The sequence below is a fragment of the Elephantulus edwardii genome, unplaced genomic scaffold (genome assembly GCF_000299155.1).
Source record: "Elephantulus edwardii isolate Elephantulus edwardi_28Jun2011 unplaced genomic scaffold, EleEdw1.0 scaffold00066, whole genome shotgun sequence".
Lineage (NCBI taxonomy): Eukaryota > Metazoa > Chordata > Mammalia > Macroscelidea > Macroscelididae > Elephantulus > Elephantulus edwardii.
The window spans coordinates 3,260,929-3,285,350 of NW_006399816.1; the positions used below are offsets into that span (position 1 = coordinate 3,260,929).

Sequence of the window (24,422 nt, forward strand, 5' to 3'; positions counted from 1 at the left end):
TATATTCCCAGTAGTGGAATTGCTGGGTCAAATGGTATCTGTATTTGCAACTTTTTGAGAAAGTGCCATACCACCTTCCACAGTGGTTGCACCATTTTACACTCCCATCAACAATGAATAAGGGTTCCAGTTTCTCCACAACCTCGCCAGCATTTGTTGCTTGCTGTTTTGTTCAATTTTACTATTCTTACTGGGGTGAGATGATATCTCATAGTCGTTTTGAAATCATTTTCATTTTTAAAATTGTGATATGAGTGAATGGTTACATAGAAAATTCATTTCCTATTTAGCTTTATCCACTTTTTATCATGAACCATGATATTTTCAGTTGCTCATATGAATAATTTTTGCTGTTGTGTATCATAACCAACCCATAGCTGACTCTTCAATGAATTTTCAGAGGCAGTAAATTGCATGAGAGGAGATTACATCAACACCCTGCGTTGTCTAGATGACACAACCTTGTTTACTGAAAGTGAGGAAGACCTGAAGCACTTGCTACAGAGGATCAAGGACTGCAGCTTTCAATATGGATTATGTCTCATTATCAAGAAAACAAAATTCCTCACCACTGCACCAATAGACAACATCATGATAGATGAATTAAAAAAAAAAGTCAATGATTTCATCTTGCTTTAGTCCATAATCAGCATCCTTGGTACCAGCAGTCAGGAGATCAGGAGGTGTAAATCATTGGAAAGTCTTTTGTCAGGGTTCTCTCCAAAATCTTGAATAGCAGTCATGCCAGTCTAAAGATTAAGGTGAGCCTGATTCAAGCCACAGTCTTTCCAGGCCTGCTATGCATCTGAGGGACCTCTAGTTGCCTAGTGGTAAGGAGCATCACTGCCAACCTGAAGGCATGTGGTTTGAATCCACCAACTGCTCCATGAAAGTAAGATGAACAGTCTCCTCCCATGCAATTTACTGCTGCTGAAAACCTATTGCAAGGCCAGTTTTGGGTTAGTTTTGACATAATGGTACTCAGCAGCAACAACAACATGAATCAGAGCTAAGGAATAAGGATGAGAGAACTGATGCATTTGAGTTGTGATTTTGGAGAATAGTGAAGAACAAACATAATCTTGGAGAAAGTGTACCTGGAGTACTGCTTGGAAGCAAAGATGATGAAGCTTCATCTCACATATGTTGGACATGTTATTAGAAGAGGCTGTTTCTTGGGAAAGGACATCATGCTTGGAAAGGTGGAGGCTCAGCAAAGGAGAAGATGACCCTCAATAAGAAGGACTGATACAATGTCTGTGGCAATGGACTAAAATGTCAAGGATGATAAGAATGGTGCACAATAGGACAGAGTTAAGATTATCTTTCACGGTTTTACTATGAGTCATACTCGACTGAATGGAACTTAACAACAATAACATATGAATTGGGAAGACTGAACAAGAATTGATAACTTTGAATTATAGTGTTGGTGAAGTATATTAAATATAGCATGAACTTCTAGAAAAATGAACAAGTCGGCCTTGAAAGAAGTACAGCAGATATGAAGATGGTGTCTCTGTCTCATGTGCTTTGGACATGTTTTTAGGAGGACCAATTCCTGGAAAAAGACATTATTGTCAAGTACCTTATGGTCAATGAAAAAGTGGAAGACAGATTGACACAGCGACTATAAGAAGGGGCTTAACCATAACAACATTTTTGAAGATGCCTAAAAAGTACCAAGGGTCAACATGAATTAGAACTGATTTCTTTCTAGTTGTTATTAATTAATGACATCGAGCTTCAATAATACCAACAACAAAGTTGTATATACTATTATGTTTAAAATTGGTAGAGTTCTTTTCCATTCCATAATTGGACTTATGAATGTTCTTTCTTATTCAATAAGACTTGAATATCGTGGCACCTTTCTGTGTACAGATAAAACTCCTATATTATTGTTACATTGGAAGCAGAAAGTGGCATCCACTTGCTAACCAACATGCCTCTGGAAATTCTATGAACTTTGATAAATGGCAATAGTTATAGAAAACCTTCAGGCCTTTTGTTCATAGGGTAGCTATGTGTCGTGCTCGACAACATATCATTACAGGAATTTTAACTATTACACAAAGGAAAGTCAGTCTTTCATTTACTTACAAAAGTAGCATTATGATTTATGAGAGTATGAAGAAGGATTCAGTTTGAATCATTAGAAGTAATTTGTTTTTAGAAGTAAGCATAAGAATATAAAGGAGCCCTGATGCCTTAGTTAGTTACAAGTTGGACTGCTAATTGAAAGGTTGACTATTGGAATCTACCAGCTGCTTCGTGGAAGAGTGTTGAGGCCACCTCCTTGATAAAGATTCACAGCCTCAAGGCTGATGAAAGGTTGCCAAGAGTCTGAAATGACTCAGTGACTGTAAGCTTGGTTTTATAGAGGACAAGGGAGTCAAACTTGTTCCTGAGGAGTTTGGCATATTTTACTCTCTGGAAAGCACATGAAATATCTGTTTTTTATAATAAGTTTAAAAATTACTGTAGAAATAATTCCATAATTTTAAACATTTTTGTATGAGTTTATCTTTAAATGATAATAGAAAAGATTATAACCCAGATGTTACTGGTTGGAATTGATTAAATTATAATGTTCATAAAATAAATTGTAGAACTGTTAGCAAGATTGGCTTGTTATTGTTGTGTTATGTGCTGTTGAGTCACTTCTGACTCATTGAGACCCTGTGTACAACAGCCCTCTAAAACCATGCTCTATCTCTTTGCCAACGTTGTTGTCTCTGACACACCTGTCCCCATTACCCCAGTGATGGAATTAATCCATCTCATCGACGGTCTTCCCCTCCCAAGCATGACGTCCCACTCCAAGGACTCATCTCGCCTTGCAACATGTCCAAAGTATGTAAGATGGAGCTTCAAAAGCCTTGCCTTCAAGGAGCAGCCTGGCTTCATCCTCTCCAGGATGAACTTGTTTGTTCTCCTAGCAGTCCATGGTATATTCAGTACTCTTTTCCAGCAGCACCATAGCTCAAAGGCATCAATTCTCCTTCTGTCATCCCTAGTCATTGTCTGGCTTTCTGATGAATAGCAAGTAATTGCAAAGACCATGGCCTGTATCAGGTGCACCTTAGTCTCCAGACTGGCATTTTTGCTCTTCAGTACCTTGGAGAAGTCTCTGACAGCTGACTTTCCCAATGTAATTTGTCTTTTTTTCCCTGACTTCTGGTACCAAGAGTGTTGATTGTAGAGCCAAGCAAACTGAAACTGGTCAACAATCTCAATGTCTTCACCATCTATCATGATGCTGCCAATCGGCCCAGTGGTGAGAATCTTTGTTTTCTTGATATTGAGCTTCAACCCATATTGAAGGTTGCAGTCCTTAACCTTCTGCAACAAGTGTTTCAGGTTCTCCTCGGTTTCAGCAAGCAGGCTTGTGTCATCTGCATAACGTAGATTGTTTTAGTAGATTTATATTTACCAACTTAGAATGTGTTTTTGAAAGTTACATGAAGTAGAATGTAAAGCAGTATGGTAGAGAGTTTGTTTTCACAGATGTGTCTGTATGCATGTAAGAGAAAATTTAAATATGTATAATTTTGCATACGTTTTTCTCTCATACTAATAGTTAATATTGAACAGTTTCTCAGGTTATTAAAGAATTCTCAGTTGTGCTTATAATTATCTATTAATTGCATAAATTCTAAACTCCAGTGTCAAAAAATTATAGTTATTTCTTGCTTTTATTCCTTAACGTCTATCTTTTCTTTGGCTGTTTAATATATACATTTACCTAGCATAAAAGTTAAAGATCAAGTGAAACATAAACAACTTGTCTTATATCTTCACAGGGATTTATTCAGTAGAACTCATAAATGACAGTTTATATGACTGGCATGTCAAACTACAGAAGTAAGTAGCCTTTTTATGCTAACACACTGTACAGTAGAGGGCTTTAAAAATGGACACCTGCACCCCTTGCCCTAATTTTACTTAGTACTTTAGACCCTGCCACTGTAAATATAATTCTTAGATTTTTAAAATGGGCTATTTTTGAGGTGTAATAAGTGAAATAAAAGAAGGTAAAAAGAATAAGGGCAGCTGTGGATAGAGTATTACCTGGTGTCAGGGAAAGATTGATGGAACCTAGAAACAAAAGTGTATTTAATTATAAATTGATTATGATATCTAGTTTATGTAGTTTGAAATAAAGGATTTGAGTAGGAGCCATTTATAGAAAAGTTGTATGATTTTGAATGTTCTTGTCTATAGTAGTTTATTCTTTGAGCCTGAAGACTTACAATACAATTTTAGAGAAGTAGGTTAAAGTATAAGTTCTAGATATTATAATATATAGATTACAATATTACTGTGTAAGAAAATTATGTACACATGACCATGATGATTTTCTTCTAGAATGACTACTATCTTAGAACATATTTGTTCCCATTCCCAAGAAAGATGATCCAGCTGAATCTGGAAACTATCGAACAATATCATTAATATCACATGCAAGCAAAATACTGTTGAAGATCATTAAAAATGGTAAGGAATTGCCAGAAGTTCAAGCAGGATATAGAAGAGGCTGTGGCACCAAGGATATCATTGCTGATGTCAGATGGATCCTGCCTTGAAAGTGGGAAATACCAGAAGAATATCTATTTGTGCTTTGTTGACAATGCAAAGGCATAAGACGGTGTGGATCATAACACATTGTGGCTGACATGGAGAAGAATGGGGATCCCAGAGAACTTGATTATGGTCATTCGAACCCTGTACCCAGACCAGGAAGCTGTTGTGCAAATGGAGTAGGGGAGCACTGCATGGTTTGGAATTGGGAAGGGAGTGCGCCAGGTTGTATTCTCTCTCTATACCTATTCAGTCTCTATGCTGAGCAAATTATCCGAGAAGCTAGACTATGAAGAGGGATGTGGCATCAGGATTGGAGAGAGACTCATTAATAACCTGCATTACGCAGATGACACAACCTTGCTCCCTGAAAGTGTGGGAAACTTGAAGCATTTATTACAGAGGATCAAGGAATGTAGCCTTTGGTATGGATTGCATCTCAATGTCAAGTAAACAAAACAGATTTTTACCACTGGACCGAACAAAATCATGATGGATGGAGAGGAAATTGAAACTGTCAACATCTTCATCTTGCTTAGATCCACAACACCCTTGGTATGATCAGTCAGGAAATAAGGAGACACATTGCACTGGGAAAACCCTCTCCAAATTATTGAGGAGTAATGATGAGTTTGAGGACTAAAGTGTGTCTGATTCAGGCCATAGTCTTTCCGATGACTTGCTTTGCATCTGAGAGCTGGACAGTGAATAAGGATGACAGGAAAAGAATTGATGCCTTTCAGTTGTGGTGGTAGAGAAGAGCACTAAACATCCCATGGATGGCCAAAAGAACAGATAATGTCTTGGAAAGGGTACAGCTGGAATGCTTTTTAGAGACAAGTATCTATGAGGCTTCACCTCACATACTTTGGGCATGTTGCTGTTGCTATTCCTGGAAGAAGGACACGATGCTGGAAAGGGTAGAGGGTTGGCGAAGAAGAGGAAGACCCTCAACCAGGTGCACTGACATGGTGACTGCTGCAATTGGCTCTTGTGTGTCAGAAAATGTGAGGATAGCAGACCTTTTGTCTGTAGGGTTGCTGTGAGTCATACTCAACTTGATGGCAACTAACAACAACACTACTATCTTAGACTCTACTTAGCAGAATAAATTTACAGTACTTTTACCTTTTTGATGTTTAAGGGTGCTGTATGTCATGGGACATAGAGCAGCTGTAGACAGTTTATGTTTGTCATTTTCCCTAAGGTCTCCTTTTTTGCTCTTGGATTGATTTATTTTTGAGATTATACTAAGAAAAATCCCCTGATGTCTTCTGAACGGTTTTTTGTTTTTTAATTCTCAGGGTTGATCCTGATAGCCCTTTGCACAGTGATCTTCAAATCTTAAAAGAAAAAGAAGGCATAGAATATATTTTGTTTAATTTCTCTTTTAAGGTAAGAAAACAGTTACAGAATTTCCATATGCTTAAGTTGGGAGCATATATTCACAGGACTGCTTTCGGAAATTTATTATTTCTTGGTACAGTAAAGGATGCTTAAGCTGAATTCTCTAGAGGAGCAAAATAAGTGAATAAAATATATCTGTTTTGCACAAAGGCAAGCAGTTTGAATCCATGAGGGAGAAAGGTGGACAATTTCCTTCATGTTTTTTATAGTCTATAAAACATTCTTGGAGGGGGCTTAATTTCAACTCAAAGGCATTAAGGGAAAGAGACAGGTCTGTCTGTATCTATATGCACACATCTATATCTCTCTCTCTATATCTATAAACACTGTAGCCAATTTAAGTCCATCAGGAGCTCTCCAGAGGAAACACAATCTTCTCCCATTCGACTTACATCCTATGAGTCTGCTCTGAGTTGATGGCAGTAGTTTGAATTTGGATTTTACACACACACACACACACACACACACACACACAAAAGAATAGAGAACATGTGTGTGAGTATGAGCGTGAGTATGGCTCAGAGGCACTTGTGAAGACTAGCTGGAGGCATCTCCTGACTCATGCAACATAAGGTGATGAACCCAAAAGTGGCACATCAGAAGGCATGCTCCTCGATCACATGACTTTACGGCCTGTGGAAACTGGTAAATATCAAAACTTGTAAGTCAGACAGCAGGCTGCTAATTTGCATTCCAGGAACTGGAGGTAAGGTGACGAGTGGAATTCATACAGTCTCAAGAGAGAGCTTTGCTAGACCTTCTGTATCTAATGGTTGCAGGCCACACACTAAGGAAATACATTTTACATCAGAGTGTAACATAGAGGACAATTACATAATGCTGAGAGTCATAGCTGCCTTGGATTGAATTGTGGTGCCCCCCACTCCACCCATATGTATCAACTTGGCTGAGCCATGAAATCTCATTGGTTTGGAAGTTATGTAATGATATATTTTTGGCAGTTTTGTAATGGTAAGATTACATGTAATCAGCCAAACATTTGTAAGATAATTAAGGTGGGATGCAGTATCATCACTTAGGTTACAACCTTGATTAGATATAAGAAGGTTTTACTCTGGAGCATAGTCTGTATCATCTTTCATAAGAGAGAACAAGAAGGGAATGCAAGCAGAAAGAAGGGACCTGACTACTCCCATGAAAAAAGAGCTGAGAGTAGAGCGTGTTCTTTGGACCCAGAGTTCCTACACAGAATCCCAGACCCAAGGAAAGGTGAATGCTGAACACACATAGAGATCACTAAGGAATGCCAGGCCCACATATGGAATTTTCCTCAGATCTAACAAAGAAAGCCTTTTCATAGAGCTGGTGCCCTGAATTTGGTCTTTCTAGCCTCTTAGACTATGAGAGAATGAATTTCCATTTGTTAAAGCCATCTACTTGTGGCATTCTGTTACAGTAACAGTAGGTAACTGGAACAGACTTTGATGTCCCCGGAACACCTATCAGTAGAGCTAAAGAACTTTTTAACACTTGGCCAAGCAGGGCAGAGGCTGGCATACCAAGAAGCCAGTGAACTGGGAAGCAGAGCTATCTTGATCTCAAAGGGTAGAGGGTAGAGTCATGACTTCTGTAGTCTAGGTTGAAATAATAATCTGCTAGTTCTCAAAAGGTGAAGCAGTTTCAGAATGTGGGACTGTAGTTCATTAGTGCCAAAAGGATGGGACAGGAACCAGTTCTCAAAACTGAGGTGAAGTTGCCATGGGGCAAAAGAATGAGTTCTGCTGGACTGAGGGCTTAGGGTCACCATTCAGTTGGTTTTATGATATTGGGGCTCCCAAAGAAAGAAGGATTAGTGTTTCTCACTCCATGTACTGAGGAAGCAGAGCTGAAGCCTTGGGAATTTTGGACTTAACTTGATACCTGTTATTCCTTTCTGCTCTACAGTTTCCCTCCTTTGTAATGCAAAGGTCTCCCTTGTGCTTGTTCCACAATTATATTTTGGAAACAAATAACTTGTATCCATAGATAAAGAATAGTTTTACTCCATAATCATATTTGAATTGAAGTTGATAGGAAGAAGCCTTGACATTAAATGAGTAGCTCTTAATGATAAGGTCAATGGTTTGAACCTACTTGGTGTCTGCCTTCCTCAGGTATGTGCAACAAAGCTCTTTTGTTCTTATTGTTTGGCAGTGAGTATGAACCGACCCATAGCTGACCCTCCACTGAGTTTTCAGAAGCAGTAAATCTCATGGAAGATTGCCCATACTTCTCCCATGGAGCATCTGGTGGATTCAACCTGATGGCTTTTGGGATTGCAGTGCACCTTCTTTTTTTTTTTTAAAAAACAACAACAACAACAACTTATTAATAATTTTAATGAAAATTTACAGAGGCTTTGGATTTCCATTCATTCATTGTTTCACTTTTTCCCTGCCCCCTCATCTCCCCAGTTCACTCTTCTTTTTGAAAAGGAAAAGAAAACTTCTTTCATTGTTACATAATCCCTCCCCCCCAGGTCCACTCCACTATGCAGCCTTTGTTCTGGACTCCTGTCATGACAGTAATACTTAATCACATAGCCCTTTTAAACAGTTCTCTCCCTCATCTCTTTCAATGCAGTATACATTATTTATCCCATGTTTCTCAGTCTCCCCCCAGCCCCGATGTCAGTCCTGTTTTACAACAGTGGCACTATACAGTATTTGTCCTTTTGTCACTGAGATATTTCACTTAGCATAATGTCCTCCAGGGTCACCCATTTTGAATATTTCATGAGTTCCTTGTTTTTCAATGCAGTGTAGTATTCCACGGTGTGAATATACCAGAGCTTCTCTATCCATTCATTTGTTGATGGGCACTTAGGTTGTTTGCATATATCTTCTTGGGTGGCACTTATGGTTGCTTTGGGGTATATTCCCTGTAGTGGAATTGCTGGGTCAAATGGTATCTCTATTTACACTTTTTGAGAAAGCGCCATACCGCCTTCCATAGTGGTTGCATGATTTCATACTCCCACCAACAGTGAATAAGGGTTCCAGTTTCTCCACAACCTTGCCAGCATTTGTTGCCTGCTGTTCTATTATTTAGCTAGTCTTACTGGGGTGAGATAATATCTCATAGTTGTTTTGATTTGCATCTCTCTTAGAGCTAGGATTGAACATTTCTTCATGTGCTTGTTAGTCATCTGAATGTCTTCTTTGGTGATGTGTCTGCTCATATCCTGTGCCCATTTTTCAATTGGATTGTTTATCTTGTTGTGGTGGCAACGCACCTTCTTAATACTAGGCCATCAGAGCTGCCTACAAAGCTCTTCTATACAGTAACATTCCCACTTCACTCCATGGCTAGTGTGATAGGTAATGTTGATTCCCTTCCCCATGACATCACATTTGTCCATTACATTGATGGAAGGCTGATTAGATCTAGTAAGGAAGAAGTAATAATGACTTTTTACTTACTGGTAAAACACTTGCATGCGAGAGGTTGGAAAATTAGCCTGACAGTGTCTTTCCACCTCAGTAAAATTTCCAGGGATCCAAGTTGAGATAATTCTGTCAAAATGATCGTTAAGTTATTGCATCTGATCCCTCTCATGCTAAAAAGGTGGCACAATACTTGGGGTGGGCCTTCCCCCCCATTTTGGATATGACACATGCTTTATTGGGTGCTACTTGGACTTATTTATCAAGTGACTTGATAAACTGCTAGTTTTGAGTAGGGCCCAGAGTGCAAGAAAGCTCTTTAACAAATTTGGGCTGCTGTACAAGTACTTTCTGATCCAGTGGTGCATGAAGTGGGAGAGACATGTTCTTTACAGTCTGCAGGCCCTATTTTGAATCACAGTGCAGGTCCTGGGGATTTTTGAGACAAAGCCCTGCCATCCTCTGCAGATAGCTATTCTCCTTTTGAGAAATAGCTTTTGATTTGGTACTGGGCCTTAGTGGACGTTGAACACTTAATCATGGGCCACCACCTTACCATGTAACTTAATCATGAACTGAGTGTTATCTAACCCAGGCATAAAGTTGGATTTGAACAGGAGCACTTCATCTTAAATAGAAATAGTATATATTGAGATTGGGCTGGAGCAAGACGTGAAGGCCCAAGTAAGTTGCATGAGAATGTGACCCAAATATCCTGAGTCTCTACTCCTGTCACTTTACCTCTCCTTTCCTGTATACACCTTTGGCCTCCTGGGAAGTTTGTTATTTGTCTCTTGACCGAGCAAAAAAAACTCACACCTGGTTTATAGATGGTTCTACACAATACGTTGACACCTCTGAGAAGTCGAAAGTGGCGATATCTTAGCCTCTTTTGGGGTCCTTCCTGAAAGACAGTGGTGAAGGGAAATTTTCCCATGGGCAGAGCTTACAACAATACACCTTGTTTTTTACTTTACTTGGAAGGAGAAATGGTTTTATTTGCTCTACACCAGGGTTCATTATATGGCACTGTTTGCCCAGTAGCCTGAATTCATGGTCCTAGGAACTGAGGTCTGGGAATGGAAATAATGTCACTCACTTTTGTCCCTTGTCACCCCTTGAAAAATATTCACTCCCTGGATGGGTCTAGAGGTCTTAGTTCCAAGAAATAAAATTCTGATTCTACTGAGGTGAATAAATGCTGCTCAGTCACTTTGAACTGCTCATGCCTTTGGAAAAAGCAGAATCATTGCTGTCAGGTTGGAGCTGACTCCTGTCTGACCCACGAGTGAGTTTTGGAGGCTGTAAATCACATGGGAGCAGATTACCTATCTTTCTCCCTTGTAGCCACTGATGGAGTTGAATCAGAGGAGAATCACCACTGCTTAGCAGCACAACTCCCTATGATTGACACCACAAGAGCTCCCTTCCTGCCTCTGCAGTAGCAGGCAAAGAGTTACTGTATTGACTGGTCTGATTGATCCTGAGTCCCAAAGAAAGATAGGCTTGATGCTGGCATAATTAGGGTTAAAAAAAAGTATGTCTGGAATATGGGAGATTCTTTAGGTCATCTCTCAGTGTTACCATGCTCTGTGATTAAAAGTCCATAGAGAACTACATCAACCAGTTTCTGACTTTTTAAAATTTTATTAATTTTAATGAATATTAACAGAGATTTTGTATTTCCATTCATTCATAGAGTTTTGAATCGACTTTTGGCTCATATCCTTTAGGAGAAAATGTTTGGACCACTGAGGTGCTTGCTGACAACAAAGGGATACAGAATCAGTGGTGAAAAGAACATAATTCTAAATACTGACTTCAATCATGTGTGCGACCAGTTCCAGAAATGAGTACTGTTGTTGTTATGAGCATTTCTTCCTTGTACGCATGTGTGGTTTTAAAAGTTTGCTATTCAAAATGGCTTGCTAAGCCACTGAATTTGACTTTGCTAGGTGGATGGGCAGGATATGTAAATAAGGTTTGTTGACTTGGAGTCTCACCACCAGCAAAGCAGCAGCAGGTATGCAGTGTGTGCACTTAGGAGCCAGAGATTATTGCTCACCTAGACTTACAGCAGCAGCAGTAGTGGCCAAGAAACAGAGGACCGGTGACCCAACATGAGACAAAGCTGACCTTGGGACTGCTACCATCCACTGAACCAGAGAGGACTTGGCAGGGAGGGAGCAGTGGGGGAGAACCTAATTGGCAGGATAGAGAGCTTGGTAACACTAGCTTAAAACTGAGAGGCTGAAGTCTTGAGGTGCCTGTGAGCACATTCTGGAAGCTGTCCTGACTTTCTCCTGAGGAAATTTCATGGTGAACAACCTAGTTATTCATGTAAGCAACCAGCCATGACTATTCCTTCTAGTCCTGATTCTCTATCCTCTGTTGCTCCAGGTAAATGAAGACCTGTTGTCCTTTCGATGGCCACTTGGCAAATTTTAAGACTCCAAGCATTATGCCATTAACGAGGAGGTAGAACGTTAACACCAAATATGTTATTAGACCAACTAACTGGGATGTACTGTAAAATCATGCCCTTAAATCTCTATACCAAGCAACTGTGGTTATTGTACATAACAATTTCAATAGCTACTTTATTTTTCCTTCTGATTATTGTTTGAAACTTTGTTCATTTGTTTATAGGCATTTAAGGTGTGCCTACCTTTTAGCTACAGGTAACCCCCTCTTTTCAAAAGTTCACATTACATCACTTCAATTTTATGAAAGACCTACTTTGGTGCTTACTTTTGCTAACTGGAAGAGGCGTCACGGTTTTCTAAAAAGTAGATGAAGTGGGCAAAACTAGTAATTGATATTTATTTGTAGGAAGCCATTAAAAATGGCAGAGTCTACCTTAAGCAGCAAGAGATGACATCACCAGCTTGCTTTCTAGGACCTGTATTCTGCATCTGAGCATGAAGCTGCAGTAGCTGCCCCTGTTAGTGCTATTTTAGGTTTTATGTGGTTGTCTTTTTGCATGATTCTGATAGATTATCTTCTGGGTCTGAGAAGCCACAAAATACTTTCCTGTTTAAGTTTATGGTAATAGTTTCTTTTCTTTTTGCTGTTTTGGCCTATCATAGAATTCATAGTAACACTTTATTTCTCACTAGTGTATCAGCTATGAGTTGGTTCCAGCTCAGTAGCACACAACAACAGCAACTTCAGGTCACAGGAGAAACTTGTACTGGAAATAGTACTGTAGTGAATATGATACACGATAGGAATGAAGTCTTTTGGACTTTTACTTAGGAGTAGAATTACTGTCATTTATGTTTTTAAGAAACTGCTACACTGTTTCCAAACTCAAATAGTTTTTGAGTGTACACATTCTTATAGACTATTTTACATCTCCTAAGTAAGATACTATTGAGAATGTTCATTAAAGTAATTAAACTTGCTTATTTACTTTATAGGATAACTTTCCATTTGATCCTCCATTTGTTCGAGTGGTATTACCTGTTCTCTCAGGAGGGTAAGTTAATATAATTATTTCCTTAAATTGTATACATCAGAATCATTTGTGGGGCAGGATACGATACAAAAGACACAAAGACATAAACTCCTAATCCCAAAGTTTCGTCTTCTGCAGGTCTGGGTGAAGCTTGACAATTTGCATTTGTAAGAGGTTCTCAGGTGAAGCTAGTGATGCTCATTTGAGGACCACATTGTCAAAGTCAATGGCTTCTTTATGAGTGGAGGTTTTAATATACATCTATATATATTTCTGTGCACTTAATTAATTGTTCTCATGCAAAACCTGTACATACACCAAGAAGGTGTTCTCCAAGCAGAAAAAGGAACATTGCATCGTTTAAAATCAGGAGAGATGTGTGTCAAGATTATGGGTTGTGGTATTAAGATTATGTTTTTTTGAAGATTATTCAAAAATGCATGAACAACATAGTTCTTAAAAAGCAAGACAAAAAATGTAATTAAAAGATATTTTATTATGAAAGTATTCCCTAACAGAAAAAAACAAAAAACAAAAGAAAAAACCCCAAAAACAGCTATAATTGTACATCAACAGGAAACTGCCAGAATTTCAGGCTGAGAAGAGACCATGGCAAGAGAGATCATTACTGATATCAAATAATTCTTGGCTGAAAGCATAGAATACCAGAAAGATGTTTTGTGACCATGCATCGGCATTTATTGTGTGAATAATAACAATTTATGCCTTACATTGAGAAGAATGGGAATCCCAGAACATTTAATTGTGTTAATACAAAACCTATTCATAGATATCAAGAAGCAATTTCAACACAATAAGGAAACACTGTATGTTTTAAAATCAAGAAAAGTGTGCATCAAGATTATATCTTGTCTGCATATTTATTCAATCTATATGCTGAGCAAATCATTGAAGAAGCTAGATTGATGAAGGAGAATATGGCATTAGCATTGGAGGAAGACTCATCAACAACCTGCACAAATGACACTGCCTTGCTTGCTGAAAGTGAAAAGGCTTTGAACAACTTGCTTAAAAAAAAATCAAAGACTACAGCCTTCAAAATAAACTGTATCTTAACATCAAGAAAACAAAAATCCTTATCATTAGAGCTTTAGGTAATATCACAATAGATGGAAAAAAGATTGTAATTCTCAAGAATTTCATTTTACTTGGATACACAATCAACACCCATAGTAGCAGGAATCAAGAAATCAAAAGACATACTACATTGGAAAAATTTGCTGTCAAGGACCTCTCCAAACTGTTAAAGAGCAGTATTGTCAGTTTAAAGACTAAGGTGCCATAGATCCAAACTATGATGGTTTCATTTGCTTCTTGTTCCACTGAAAGTTAAACAGTGAATAAGGGTGAGAGAAGAATCAATACCTTTAATTGTATGGTTGGAGAAGGATACTGCCTATTCCATGGACTTCCAAGAGAAGTCTGTGTTGGAGGAGGTATGACCAATGTACATCTCAGAGGCAAACATGGTGAAACTTTGTTTCTTTTTCCTTGGGCAGATTGTCAGGAGTCCTTGGAAAAAGACAACATATTGAAAAGGTGAAGGGTCAAGGAAAGACCATTAGCAGGATGGGTTGACCTAGTAACTTGGCCATGGTCTCCTAAAACAAGCTTTAATTTCTGGAAGTTCCCTATTGATGTACTGTTACAACTGTTTTGTTTTTTCATTACAGCTGTTTTTGAATAATCTCAACTGTAATGGGCTTCAGTATATCAGTGCTTGTGAGCATGGTGCAGAATAGGGCAAGGTTCAGATCTTTTGTTTGTAGGGTCACTGAGTTGTCATGAATGCAGTGAAACAAAACAGCAGCAGCATGCAAGACACCTGAAATAACTCAAATAGGAATTGTTAGTAAAGTTAAAGGTAGTCAGGAACTTAGGGCTCAAAGCATTAGCTGAATTCTTCAACTACATACATAGGGTGTGATTTTTACCTTGGGTTAAACAACTTATTGCTGACTTCCTATCTTAAGGGGAAAATACTTTGTTACCGTAGAAAAGTTGCTTGTATTTGACATGTTGGATAAAGAAGAAAACTCTAAAGTCATTGCCCTTGAGTGGGAACCAGTTCATAGCTAAACCTCCAGCAGGTTTTTGAAACTGTAAATAAATAGCATGAAAAGTTGACCATCTTTCTTTGGTGGAGTAGTTGTGGTTTCCAGCTGCCGCCTTTGAGTTGAAAGTGTAACTCCATACTCAGTAAGAAGACCACCAGAGGATCCTTGGATCCTTAAAAATAAAAGAAGGTTAGAAAATAGGAAAACTTACACTCAAAATCAGAGCAAATTTAGCTGTTGTCAGCTAAGGTTTCCAAGCCATGCTCTTCTCAATCACCTGCTAATCATCCGAGAGCTTGACATTAAATGAGGATGACAGAAGAATTGATGCCTTTGAGTTGTGGTTCTAAAAAAGAGTACTGAATATCCCATGGACTGCCAAAGAACAAACAATGTCTTAGAAAGAGTGCGGCCAGAGTGCTTCTTGGAGGCAAGGATGGCAAAGCTTCATCTTTCATACTTTGGACATGTATCTAGGCAAGGCCATTCCTTGGAAAGGGATATCATCCTTGGAAAGATGGAGATTGAACGAAGGAGAGGAAGACTCCCAAAGAGACAAATTAATATGGTGATTTCAGCAATGCACTCTAGTGTGTTAGAGATGATGAAGATGGCCCATGATAGGGCATGGTTCAGATCAGCTGTTTATACGGTTGCTAAGACCATATTTGACTCAAAGATACCTAACAACAACAGTTAAGGTTCTTTCTGATCTTTACCGGTGCACAAATTTTTCTGTATATAAGTGGCAATGGATATAAGAATTAAAGGTGAAATTAAGAGTCATAAGAAAATGGAGTTTTTTTTTTACCCCCTAGCAGGACGTGCCAGGTTGGTTGGGGTGATTATTATGTTAATGAAATGACCCAGGTATTAAAAGTCCCAGGATAATTTAGTTTGTCTGAGTGACATTCATGGGAAGTACTATACTTTGAGTAAATTTACATTGTCCATAAGCGGAATGGACTGATAGCAGACTCTTCAGCTGTGTCCTGAGGTTGTAAGCCATACAAGAAGAGATTGTCTTCCTTCCAAAGAGCTGCTGATGAATTTGAACCACCAGAAAGAAATTGTATTCTAAAGGATGTAAATTAATATCTGCATAAAGAATAGACACAGAGCAAGGCCTGAGAGGGCTTCCAGCTCAAAGTTTCTGTGACTTGATGTACCTTTCCACTTTCTACTTTTCCCCAGTCAGGAAAACAATGTAATTTCCAGTGCCCAGAGGTTTTATTGGAGTTCTTGTTATGTAATGAAAACTTCAACTCTTCCTCCTGAAATCTGTGGATATTACAAAGTGATCACCAAGTATTTTGCAGCAGCTCTTTATGGCCTAGTACCTTATCACCTCATCTGACCTGTCATGTTAAGATTTGAGTGGTCTGGAATCCTTTTCAGAGACAGTTAAATTGTAAGGTATTTTTAAAAAAAATTCTCAGAAACCCAGGACAAAGACCAAGTTCTCTGAGTAAAGTTATTATAAACCCCACTCACAGGGCAGTTAGCTTTTAGCTTGTAGCCGTATAGTTGTTGTTAAGTGCCGTCGAGTTGCAGGTGATTCATAGCAACCCTATGAAGGAGAGTCCACAACTCTTGGGTGCCTTTCATCCTCTCTCCAGGTTCATAGGATTTCCGGAGGTAAGCTGTTACAGAAGTGGATGCTACTCCTCCTTCCAAAGCCATGCTGTTGTTGTTGTTGTTGTTATGTGCTGCCAAAGCCATATAGTAGAAAAAATATTTTTTCATTATTTTTTTTAATTACCTCATATTTAGCAGAAAGTCATTGGAGGTAAAGAGTAGTTTTTGAAAAACCTATTGATATGGATAAAATTATATAATTCAATGCAGAAATAACAACTGGCCACCTTTTTAAAGCATGTTGTTGTTGTTGTTACGTGCTGTCGAATCGTTTGCAACTCATAGCGACCCCATGTACAACAGCCCTAAACCGTGCTCTATCCTGTGCCAATCTCACTGCCTCTGACACACCCATCCCGAGTACCCCAGTCACTGAATCAATCCACCTCATAGAGGGTCTTCCCCTCCTGCGCTGTCCCTCCACTCTACCCAGCATGCTGTCCCTTTCTAAAGACCTGTCTCTCCTTACAACATGTCCAGAGTATGTCAGACGAAGCCACAGAATCCTTGCCTCCAAGGAGCAGCCTGGTTTAATCCTCTCTACGATGAATCTGTTTGTTTTCTTGGCAGCCATGGTACATTCAATACTCTTTTCCAGCACCACAGCTCAAAGGCGTCAATTCTCTTTCTATCCTCCCTAGTCATTGTCCAACTCTCTGATGCATAACAAGTGATTGCAAAAACCATGGCCTGTATCAGGCGCACCTTAGTCTCCAGAGAGACACTGTTTCTCTTGAGTATTTTGGAGAGGTCCCTAACCGCAGACTTTCCCATCGCAATACGTTTTTTGATTTCCTGGCTACTGGTGCCAAGAGTGTTGACCGTGGAGCCGAGCAAACTGAAGCTGTGAGCAATCTCTATCTCTTCGCCATCCATCCTGATGCTACCGATTGGTCCAGTGGTGAAAATTTTTGTCTTCTTGACATTGAGCCTCAGTCCATATTGAAGGCTGCAGTCCTTGACCCTCTGCAGCATAGATGCTACTAATGTCACTTTTTTTTTTGTAGGTATAAAGAACTACTTCTTTTGTTAATGTAGACATTTCTGTAGTTATTTTTTGTTAATATGGACAGTAAACATACAGGTGGCTATTACATGCTTATAGAAAACAAAGTTGTTTTTTTTTAAACCTGCAAAATCTCCCCTCCTTTCTGCCTGACAAAACTCTTCTCTAGATTGACGAGTAGGGTGCTAAAATGAAAGGTAGTGACTGGATGACTCATGTCCACTAGTGCTGGGCAGTGAATTACATCATGTGCCTTTTTCTCGCCATGGCCTTTGTAAAATTCCAAGCACATTGCTGGATAGGTCTTTGCCATTGTCGAATGTTCGCAGTCCACCCAGAGGGAATGGATGATTTGCTAGTAAGGCAGTAAGTTAGACCATGTAAATAGAATGTGGAAATAAAAGAGGGATTGATTGTTCATTTTTGTCATCTCATCACACTTAAATTGAGTCTTCCCAGAGGCAGAGAATGAGGATCTTTACTGTCAAGAGAGAAGAGTCAGAGAGTGCAGCACATTCTTTGGCCTGAGATTTCTGCACTGGATATTTCTAGAGGAGGGCAGTAACAAAGGTAGTAGAGGCCTTGAGACAAAACTGTGGGTTCCTTACCAAAATTGTATTGTCTTCAGGCATTTGTCCAGGGGCTAGGATTGCTGACCCATTGAGCTAGAGTTACTTGTCATTGGGCAGATGGTTTTCTGGTGGAGTAGGGGTGTTGCTAGGCACATAATTCATCTTATCACTGTCAGTCAATCAACTCAGAGCTGACCCCCCAGCAGATCTTCAGAGGCTGTAAATCCCATGAGAGGAGATTGCTCTTCTTTCTTCCTTTGAGCCAGTCATGGATTCAGACCACCAGAGACCTGCTTCCTTTGGAGTATCACAGCAACTCCCTATGTATTTATACCACCAGAGCTCAGACACACGTAACTAAAACTCATTGCCATTGAGTGAGAGCCAACTCATAAGTGACCCTCCACTGTAAATTGTGCAGGAGAAACTTGCCCATCTTTCTCTGAAGGAAGAGCTGGTAGAATAAAATTGCCTGCCTTTGGGTTGGCAGTGCAGCTCCTTACCACTAGGCCACCAGTTCTCCAAGGCATGATTTGCAAAGCTAATTTCCAGAGCAGAAGTGAAGGGCCAGAGAGAGGCCAGCTTTAAAGAGCTTTGAAACACTTCTCCAAGCTGGGCAGATGTTGGACTGTGGGATGAGCCAGAGAAACAGCTTTAGAAGCTTAAGTGAGAAGCTGTTCAGATTGAAGAGCTGGACTTCGAGTTATTTCTCAACCTGAATTGTAACCTGTTAATTGCATAGTAAACCTCATAATTTTAAGTATTGTATATGAATCCTGTTTGGCCATTGCAACAAACTATTGAACCAAGTAGAGAAGTCTTGAACGGTGTGGGAGGGAGAAGTAGAAAGCTTTGAAAAATGGGAGCATGTCTAACCTACTTGGAATTAGTGTGTGCTATGATAGTAAGCCTTCTCCTTTGTGACGTCTGAAGAGGTCAGCTGTCACTATCCCATGCCCATTCCAGTTTTACAATAATATAAACTATTTTCCTAAAATAAGTCCTCTTCATCTCTACCATTTCTGAAATATAAGTGGTGTTAACAATTACTAGACTTTTAGCAGCTCTTGAAGTAATCTGTCAAATCAGCAAGTGCTTATTAACTCCTTCTGATAAGTAGATAGCACACCTTGATTCCCAACAATGATGCACTTATGGATGAAGTTGAAAGGCTACATCCTTCTGTGTGGACTATAACGAAATGTAAAGAAAACAAAAATTCCCATAATGTAATCCTCAGCAGCATCATGTAGAATTAATTTGAGTAAGTGATTTAATTATACTTGGATCAATAATTAACATCCTTGTAAAAGTGTAAAGAAAACAAACAGTGTATTACATTGGCCAAATCTACGCACAGTCTTTTTCAATAGCTTCATTACATGCAAATGCTGAACAATGAAAAAAGAAGGCAGAAGGACTGAAGTATTTGTATTGTGGTTTTGGCTGAGAATACAGATTGTCCGTGGTACCAGAAGAATGAATACTCCTTTTAGAAGAAATACAGTCAGATGTTCCTTAGAAGTAAGTATGGCTTCCTTATTTTGGACATGTCATCAGGAAAGACTGATTGCTAGAAAAGGACATTATGTTTAAGTGGAGAGATACCCCTTCAATGAGATGGATTTTCATAACAGTTACAATACCAAATGTAGGAGTGATTATGAAGATGGCAAAGGACTAGGCACTGGTTTGTTCAGTTGTAATGTTGCTATGATCCAGAGCATTGACAAATAATAAAAAAGTATACCTCATATTCTTTTTGTCAAGTGTGAGACTCAAAAATAGGTATCTATGTGCAAAGGACATAGAATACACAAAGACATTTTCTTTAAAAATATCTTTATTTTTTCCTATTGTGATAAAACATTTCATTTTAACCATGTTTAAATGTACAATTTATTGATATTAAGTGCATTTACTATCCCCGGCAGAAACACTGTACCCTTTCCTTAAGTAATAACTTAGTAATTCCCCTCCTCTAGTCCCTGGGAACCTCTTAATAAGTATTTGTATCTTTGCATTTGCCTTTCTAAATAAAGTGTCCCATAAATGAGGTAATACAGTATTTCTCTTTCCTTGTCTGACTTACTTTGCTAAGGAAATGTTTTTTTTAAGATTCATTCATGACATTGTATATTGGTTAATTTCATATTCATTGATGTGTTGGACATGAATTATTTCCATCTTTTGGCTGTTGTCAATAGTGAATAGTGAATACAGATGTATAAATATCACGTTGTCTCCGCTTTCCTTTTTTTTTTTTTTATTATGTGGATACCGTCAAATCAGATCTGACAGGTACAGGAGGAGATTGTCCCTCCTTTTTCCAGCAGAGTATCTGGTGGATTCGAACCACATACCTCTGGGATTGCAGTGCAGCTTCTTGCCACTAGGCCACCAGCGCTCCCTTTGCTTTCCTTTTTTTTTGTAAAGAATTTTGTTGTTGAGAATATACACAGTAAAACCTATACCAATTTAACTTTTATTTGATGTACAGTTTATTCAGTGGTGATGATTAAATTCTGCAAAGTACCGTCATCCTCACCATGCTTTTGAGTTATTCCAGCTCATTAACATAAATTCACTGTCCTCTAAGGTTACTATTTACTCTTTTATGTTGTTGTCCATTTGATCTCAATGCTTTCAGTTCTTTTTTTTAAAAAATTGGTTTGCTTACAAGTTCATGTACATTATTCTTTCACATTATTTCACATTATTCTTCATTCACATTTTATTTCATAGTCATTCTCATGCATTATTGTTTTATAAAATTAATCACCATTGGACTTTGCCCATCATTACCCTGTCTTTTCGCCAAGGTTCTTCCCATTTAGTTCTTTCCCTTCCTTCACCCACCAAACTGTGTAACCCTGTGGTTTTGCCCCTACTTATTCCCAACCTTACCCCTCTTGAGTTCCCATACCTGTTCTACTAGTTATTCTTCCATTTTTACAATAATGATCTTTGTAGTATTTGTCTGTGACTGTGTTAGTTCACGCAGAATATTGCTCTCCAGTCCCTCCCAAGTTTCATAGTATTTTTAAAAATTATTGCTCCTGCATGCTGCATAGTATTCCATTGTGTGAATGTCTCACAATTTTTCAACCATTCAGGTGGAGTTGGACATTTGGGCTGTTTCCATGTTCTTGTGATGATGAATAATGCTGCTGTGAATGTTGGTGTACAAATCTCCATTGTGTGTAATGTCTCCACATCCTCTCCAACATTTATTACTTGCTATCCTCTTAAATTTTGCAAGGGAGCTAACATGATGACATTTAACAACAGTGTGTTTGAGACTATAGCTTATTGTAGTTTGGCATTTCCTTAGATGCCTGCCTCACAAGCCATGTTATTAGGAGGGTCTGTTTCTTGGAAAGAGACATCATGCTTGGGAAGGTAGATTCAGCCAAAGAGAAGACTCTCAGTGAGATGAATTGACATCACTGCAGCAGTGGGCTCAAGTATGTCAAAGATGGTGGTGGGGGACAGCATTTAGATTTGTTGTTCATAGTGTCACTATGAGTCATACTTGACTTGATGGCACCTAACAACAGTGATTGGAAGAAATGCCTGGCAGTCTACTTTTAAAAAAATCAGCAAATGAAAACCCTATAAACACAGTCCATCTGCCTTGTAGAACCAGGCAGTGCTTGGTGTTGGGTTTGTTTGTTTCTTTGAGTTGTTTTTAAGGAGAAAGCATGAGCACAGTCCCCAACTACCACAGACTATGCAGTTGAGTTTCCCACATGTGGAGAAATTGTAAGGATCAGCACATCCAGAGTGCAACAGTTGATCCTCGCCCTGGGAAAACCATCTTTCTGACTATGTTATCTCCCTAGGCAGTGTTCTCTTCAGTTTATCAGAAGTTGCCTTGAGTCAGAGGCCAGCTCTATTGCAGCCAACATAATAATGTTGAGCATCTTTTCACATATTTATTTGTATATCATCTTTACAGAAATGTCCAAATTCTTTTTATTGGATTATTAGTCTTTCCTCCCCTAAATGGTAGGTGTTACTTACATAGTCTAGATGTTAAACCCTTCTCTCATGATTGATTAGCAAGTGGTTGTGTTATGTGAGTTCTCTGCTTTTCTTTATAAAATCTTGCATAGAAGCTTCAGTACTATCTTTTGTGGTCAGAGCGTCTAGTGTTTCATCCAAGAGTCCACTGTCCAAAACAAGATCTTCAAGCACGACCTTGTTTTCCTTTCGGAATTTTATGGTTTTAGTTCTTATATTTAGGTCATTGATTCATAGTGAGTTAAATTTTATATACGGAGTGAGGTATGAATCCAATTTCTTTATTTTGCAGATGGAGACATTATCTCCACATTTATTGAAGAGATTATTTCTTTCACCATTGTTGGAAATCACTTGACTGTATGTATCAGGTGCTTTGTTAGTATAGTCTGTAGCTAACGAAAAGGCTGATTATCTCTAGTGGTTAGAACCTTCCAGGTACTTCTTAAGCAAAAGATGAACGGTCTCCTGTTAAGATTTACAGCCTTTGAAAACCTCTGAAGGATCACTATGAGCACTGACTGGACAGCTGTGGGCTGTCTGTTCAGTTGATTTCTATATCTGTCTTTATATGAGCACCACACTAACTTTTCTGTTTTTAGAGATGAGGCTGTTGTCAGCTGTGTCAAATCTTTTCTATGATCTGTAAGTTCTTGTCTTACTCTTTTGGAGAAGTTTTTAGATGTATGTTGTTGTTTTGTGCCTTTGAGTTGACTGTGACACCTATCAACCTGAGGTACAGTAGCTCTGAACTCAACTTTATACTGAGCCAACTTCATTGCCTCTGACAGTGAGAGGGGAGATACCTCTCCTACTCTGTCCCTCCACCCTTCCAAGCTTCAGATCCTTCTCCAAGTACTTGTCCCCCTGGCAACATGATGGAGCAACTTGGTTTCTCTCTCTTGGACACACCATGTTTATTCTTTTTTTTTTTTTTTTTTTTACCATGTTTATTCTTATGGTAGTCCATGATAGGACTATGCTCTTCTCCAGCACCACAACTCAAAGGCATGGATTCTTCAGTCACCTTTAGTCATTGTCCAGCTCTGTGATAATTAGCAAGTAATTGCTAAGACCATGGCTTGGGTCAAGCATACCTTCTCTAGAATGACATCATTGCTCTTTAGCACTCTGGGAAGGGTCCTTGACAATCAATTTTCCTAGTGCAATTCATCTTTTAATTTCCTGATTGCCAAGAGTGTTGATTATGGAACCAAGCACGCTGAAATTGTTAATCTCAATCCCTTCTCCATCTGTCATGATGCTTCCATTTGGCCAAAGTAAGAATCATTTTCTTGATGTTGGGCTTCAGTTCATATTGCAAACTATAGTCCTTGACCCTTTGCAGCAAATGCTTCAGGCCCTCCACAGTTTCAGCAAGTAAGGTTGTGTGAGTCTTCCTCCAATCCTGATGCCACATTCCTCCTCATAAAGTCCAGCCTCTTCACGATCTGTTTTATGTACGGATTGAAAAAGTATGGAGACAGGACATATCCCTGGCACATTCCTTTTTTAATTTTGAGCCATGCAGTGTTTCCTTGCTCTGTTCCGACTACTGCCTCCTGATACAAATATAAGAACATAATCAGGTATTGCAGGATTCCCATTCTTTTCAAGGTTAGCCACAATTTGTTGTGATCTACTCAGTCAAATGCCTTTGCATAATCAATGAAACACAGATCGATATTCCTCTGGTACTCCTTGTTTTCAGCCAAGATCCATCTAATAGTGGCAGTGATGTCCCTGGTGTCACGGCCTCTTCTAAACCCGGCTTGTATTTCTGGTGGTTCTCTATCAATGTATTGTTCCACTCACTTGCGGATAATCTTCAGCAGGATTTTTCTTGCATGTGATATTTAGTTATATCATTCTATAATTTCCACACTCTCTTGGATCACCTTCTTCTTCTTTTTCTTTTTTTTAAATGGGAATAAATGTAGCTCTCTTCCAGTCAGTTGGCCAGGTCATTGTCATCCAGATTAATTTTTAAAAAATAAACTATTAAATATTGGTTTTGCTTATAAAGTTCATCTACATTTTATTTCACACTATCCTTCATTCACATCGTGTTTCTTGGCACAACCTGGTAAGACTTCCAGGATTGCATTTGCTTATTGAAATATGTCAATTGGTATTCAGTCAGTACCTGGGGCCTTGTTTTTTACCAGTTCCTTCAGAGCAGCTTGAACTTCCTTCTTCATCACTGTTGTCTCTTGAACGTAAGTTGTTTTATGAAATGTTTCTGTGTTGGCCAGTTCTTTTTGG

At 38.9% G+C, this 24,422-nt stretch overlaps 1 protein-coding gene across 1 annotated transcript in view; it reads left to right on the forward strand.

Moving 5' to 3' along the window:
• The window catches only part of UBE2Q2 (ubiquitin-conjugating enzyme E2Q family member 2), a 70,995-nt gene that overhangs the window by 40,715 nt on the left and 5,858 nt on the right, over positions 1–24,422 (forward strand). Inside the window, 3 exon segments of the mRNA XM_006888270.1 lie at positions 3,807–3,867; positions 5,889–5,979; positions 12,800–12,858. Of these exon segments, the coding sequence (XP_006888332.1) occupies positions 3,807–3,867; positions 5,889–5,979; positions 12,800–12,858 (211 nt within the window).